The sequence below is a fragment of the Nansenia antarctica genome, assembly GCF_963989245.1.
Source record: "Nansenia antarctica genome assembly, chromosome: 15".
Classification (NCBI taxonomy): domain Eukaryota; kingdom Metazoa; phylum Chordata; class Actinopteri; order Argentiniformes; family Microstomatidae; genus Nansenia; species Nansenia antarctica.
In genome coordinates this window covers 22,828,920-22,833,919 of record NC_137685.1, presented here as the reverse complement: position 1 = coordinate 22,833,919, position 5,000 = coordinate 22,828,920, and the positions used below count along the sequence as shown (strand labels likewise).

Genomic DNA, 5,000 nt, shown 5'->3' with positions numbered 1-5,000 from the left:
CCAGGGTTAGTCAAATCCTTTGTTGGACATCTCGTTTCTTAAGTCCTGGTATATTGTGGCATTTCTTTAATGTTTGCCATCTGGTCTAGGAATACCCAGGGAGACGCAGACAGCAGAAGTAGAATAGAATAGTAGAATAGAAAAATAAACAGCTATATATAGCCTAACCATGCTGAATTATGTACCTGTATGATGCACTGACAGCCTGTGACTGTGAACCTGGCTGGACCCTGCCCTTCTGCCTGAGTTTGAGTATGATGCTGCCCAAATAAATGTTATTGTTTAGTGCTGTACGCTTTCGTGGTATTATATAGTGTGAATTATCATCTGTATGTTGGTTTTCTTTCACTCGACTAACCGCCGAGATAATACTTGAGACATGTACTTCCGTAAACATAAATGTTTTATTTTATTTTTTGACAATATCGGACCGACAGTCCCACATATAGCGGCTATAATGTCCGAATAGAGAATCTACCACCACCTAAAGAATGCTTATTGTACTTTGTATTGTATTTTCGCTTGCTCATTTTCCTTGTGTCTCGCTGCCTACGTGTGACGTCAAAGTCATGTTGCTATTGGATACAGCTAACTATGCATATATTTTTAAATATAGGCCTATATATTAAAATTAAGGTTGACACAATGAAGGGCCACTTATTTTCTTTGTTTTATATTTTTTTAATTATTTAAAAAAAAAAAAAAAAAATTGGGGATCCAATGTTAGGGGGCCCCCTAGTGGCTGGGGCCCCCCCGCGGTGCGTCGCTTGCGGGCCCGTCCGCTACGCCACTGACACACACACACAGTAGGTGTGAAACATGACTGTTGTCGAAGAGTGATTAGTAGAGGCCTGTTGAGAAGCTGTTGAACTCACTGCTCCTCCTCCTCAAGACGATTGGCTAATGATTAGCACCTAGCATATGATTGGTTAACACACCTGAACTCCTTCTCACTCTTCCCTCTCAGGTCTCTGACCAGCCAATGGGAGTTGAAGGCGTCCTGTGGGGGCATGCCCCAGCGCATGATGGCGTTGAGGAAGGCCTTCCTCTGACGAGCGTTGAACCCCAGCACCTGACACACACACACATACACACACACACACACACACACAGCACAGCACAGCACAGCACAGCACAGGGACAAATACCTATTAGTAAACCATCAACACTAGGTCTATGTCATAATCTCCATCCACACTGACACCACCACACCCGCCACACATTACCTCGATGTTGCCCCCTACGCGCGCCAACAGCGGGGGGAGGGGTTTGTCCCGGTCACTCTTCAGTTGCCTGCGAGACTGCCTGCGCCCACCTAACAGAGGAAAACACCCACCGCGCCGTCAGCTGCGGGCTCGCGCCAACTGTCTTACCAATGTAAAAGACCTAAAAGAACCATCTCTCTAAACTAGGAAGGCAGGCAGGAGAGTTGGCGTTGACACCCACCTTCCGGCCTCTCTTCGAAATCTTCGTCCTCGTCCTCGGACCCCACGGAGTATTCGGACTGATTGTCTGAAAGATCATCCTGCCACTCTGAGCCACAGATCAGATCACAGAGAAACAGCACAGTGCATTCACTTCTGCAGGAGGCCACTAGGGGGGAGCTAGGTGGCACTGCAGACTAACGACTAAACTGTGGGGGCATGCACATTGTACTTCTGCACATATCGCCACTAGGGGGAGACCTGACGCTACTCTTAACTGGCTCACAGAGCCTCTTCCCGACTGCACAAGACACTTCACATCTCTGAGTGTGCTTTGGGCTTGGAGGGGGTCAGATGTTCCCCCCTTCACTCTCTCTTGCTCAAATAACAATACTGTTGAGCCGTGGAGAGCAGAACCCAGGAGCGAGAGGATCTCTACACCACTCACTCAAGTATAAGATAGATATTTCAAAAGAGCTTTAAAACATGGCACTCTGTTTCCGCTGTGTATGTTATGCCATGGTGTAATAGTCATGTTTACACCAGGGAGAGGTTGATGAGGCATATTTAGATAGAAAGGGCTCTAGAATATTCTACTGTATGGATAGGAGGAGCTAGGTGTTAGCTAAGTGTTGGGTAGGTGTTAGCCAGGTGTTAGCTATGTGTAACTAGGTGTTAGCCAGGGTTCGAGTTATGTGGGAGCCAATGGGAGCTGAGCTCCCATAAGGAAGGTCTGAGCTTCCATGAAAGCAGTAAAATCATACATCTGTGGGGGTCGCTAATAATACATTACCACAACCATTATTTGATCAAAAATGTCAATGTAATGAGTATTATTTATATTTATTTATATGATAAATATTCTAAAATAAACACGTTTTCAAAAAGAACTACGCGCACCATTAATCTCCTGTGATGACAGTAGGCCTTTGACTGCCTGCACTTTACCACCAAGACACCATGGGGCGCAGTAGAATATTGTGCAACAGCAGAATATGATCGCTTGCGAACGTGAAAACACGATTATTGAGAAGAAAACATTCAGTAGCTAGCTATCATGCCGCCCCAAAAAAGGCCACTGCTGCCGACCGAGTCGACAAGCCTGGAAAGTTTCGGGTTTTCATCCAAGAAACCAAACTTGAATTCAGCTGCCCTGTTATGACACCTAACGTTGAAACTGTTGAAATAGCAGAGCTCAAACAAAAGCAAGTGCTTCCGAAGAAAGTAGCAGAACTCACCTCCAGTATGTATAAGGAGACAACTAGTTCGTTCAGGGCAGCCTATACTGTCGCTAAAGAAAGGATGCCTTATACAAAACTGAATCCAATTATGAAACTTAATGAGATGAATGGCGCGACAGTTGGCCCCTGCTCACCGATCCGATCATTCATGTGACCAGATTGTAGAGCACATTGCACAAGAGATGAAAAACCAATTCATTTCTAATGTCAAATCACTTGATTCCCGTAGTAGCATAACATTAGATGAAAGCACAATTCATGGACGAGCATACATGATTATTTATGTCAGGTGCGATGTCACTGGAAATGGAGATGTGGACAATGTGTCATGCTAACAAGGAAAGTGAATGGACTAAAGCAAAAACAACAAAATTATTGGCCGAGATACCCGGCCGTGACTATCGCTTATTATATATTGCTGTTGATGTGGTGAAATGAGTAGCCTATGGCTAATTAAAACGTGTAAGTCCCAACGCTGTGTGGGCATGATTCGCGCACGTGCATGAGAACATTTCGCACTGTTATTATGGAGACCCCCACAAAGCTCAGCTTATAACTCGAACCCTGGTGTTAGCCACAGGTTAGCAACGTGTTAGCTAGGTATTAGCTAGGTGTTAGCTAGGTGTTAGCCAGGTGTTAGCCAGATGTTAGCCAGGTGTTAGCCAGATGTTAGCCAGGTGTTAGCCAGGTGTTAGCCAGGTGTTAGCTAGGTATTAGCTAGGTGTTAGCTAGGTGTTAGCTAGGTGTAACCAGGGGTTAGCTGGGTGTTAGCCGGGTGTTAGCCAGGTGTTAGCCAGATGTTAGCCAGGTGTTAGCCAGATGTTAGCCAGGTGTTAGCCAGGTGTTAGCCAGATGTTAGCCAGGTGTTAGCCAGGTGTTAGCCAGGTGTTAGCCAGGTGTTAGCCAGGTGTTAGCCAGATGTTAGCCAGGTGTTAGCCAGGTGTTAGCTAGGTGTTAGCCAGGTGTTAGCTAGGTGTTAGCCAGGTGTTAGCTAGGTGTTAGCCAGGTGTTAGCCAGGTTAGCCAGGTGTTAGCCAGGTGTTAGCCAGGTTTTAGCCAAGTTTTAGCCAGGTTTTAGCCAGGTTTTAGCCAGGTGTTAGCCAGGTGTTAGCTAGGTGTTAGCCAGGTGTACGCCAGGTGGAACCATGTGATCCTGAGAACACAGATCCAGAGTGTGTGAGGCCAACCTTGGTCCTCCTGCGAGGCGTCGTTGTAGTTGACCTGCTTCCTGATCCTCTTGCCCTTCCCCAGGTTCCGGGCCAGGTCCTCCTGCTGCTGCTCGTAGTGGTGCCGAAGCAGCTTCTCCCAGTAGTCTGGGTCCACGTTCTCCTCCTGCTTAATGACCTCCCTCTGGACCTCCTCCTACACACACACACACACACACACACACACACACATGCAGCAGCTATGCTGACTGAGTGTGAATGAGCTAGACTGAGTGTGAATGCGCGTGTGTGCGCGTGTGTGCGTGACATTTACATTTACATTTTAGGCATTTAGCTAGCAGACGCCTTATTCCAAAGAGACGTACAATTGATACATTTGACTAAGCAAGTGAATCATCAATCCACCAGTCGTAGCAGGAAGAGTAATCTAGCTCAGGCCAGGGGCCATTGGCAGTCGTCGTGACAGAAGAAAAAACAGTGTCTACCACGCAACTACCAATAACACAATAGCTTAAGGTAAACTCAGTTCCACTCACCAGCAGAAAACACACGTGTTCACTCACTCAGTCGAAAATGTATAGTGAGTGTGAGTGTGGTGCGTTTATGTGTGTGTGTGTGTGTGTGTGTGTGTGTGTGTGTGTGTGTGAGTGTGTGTGTGTGTGTGTGCGTGAGTGTGGTGTGTTTATGTGTGTGTGTGTGTGTGTGTGTGTGTGCGTGAGTGTGGTGTGTTTATGTGTGTGTGTGTGTGAGTGTGGTGTGGTTATGTGTGTGTGTGTGTGTGCGTTTATGTGTGAGTGGTGCGTTTATGTGTGTGTGTGAGTGTGGTGCGTTCATGCGTTTATGTCACCTCTCCGTCCTCCTCCTCCTTGACCACGTACTGCGCCACCTTGAAGGAGCTGAGGTACTCGTTCATGTTCTGGATCTCCGTGTCCTCCGTGACGTCCCGGTTGCGGTCCAGCAGCTTGGCGATGGCGTTGTCGTCGTAGTGGATCACGCTGCCCTCGTCGCAGTCCTTCATGTCCCCTGGGGACGCAGCAGAGAGAGAGGCGTGCTCAGGCAGGCGGTCGATCAAAAATGACGTAATAATAACGACGACAACAACGATGTATACAACCACGCAAGGCGCCGGCCCGCTCACTGGGACATGTGGCCAGCCGGGGCTCGAACCGC

The 5,000-nt window shown here is 47.5% G+C and overlaps 1 protein-coding gene across 1 annotated transcript in view; it reads right to left on the bottom strand.

Moving 5' to 3' along the window:
* chd5 (chromodomain helicase DNA binding protein 5) overlaps positions 1 to 5,000 on the bottom strand; it is a gene marked incomplete at both ends in the record, with an annotated part of 41,122 nt that overhangs the window by 21,101 nt on the left and 15,021 nt on the right. The window contains 5 exons of the mRNA XM_080546099.1: positions 939 to 1,072; positions 1,227 to 1,315; positions 1,447 to 1,533; positions 3,852 to 4,026; positions 4,678 to 4,853. Coding sequence (XP_080402225.1) covers positions 939 to 1,072; positions 1,227 to 1,315; positions 1,447 to 1,533; positions 3,852 to 4,026; positions 4,678 to 4,853 — 661 coding nt within the window. The remainder of the gene's footprint in view (positions 1 to 938; positions 1,073 to 1,226; positions 1,316 to 1,446; positions 1,534 to 3,851; positions 4,027 to 4,677; positions 4,854 to 5,000) is intronic.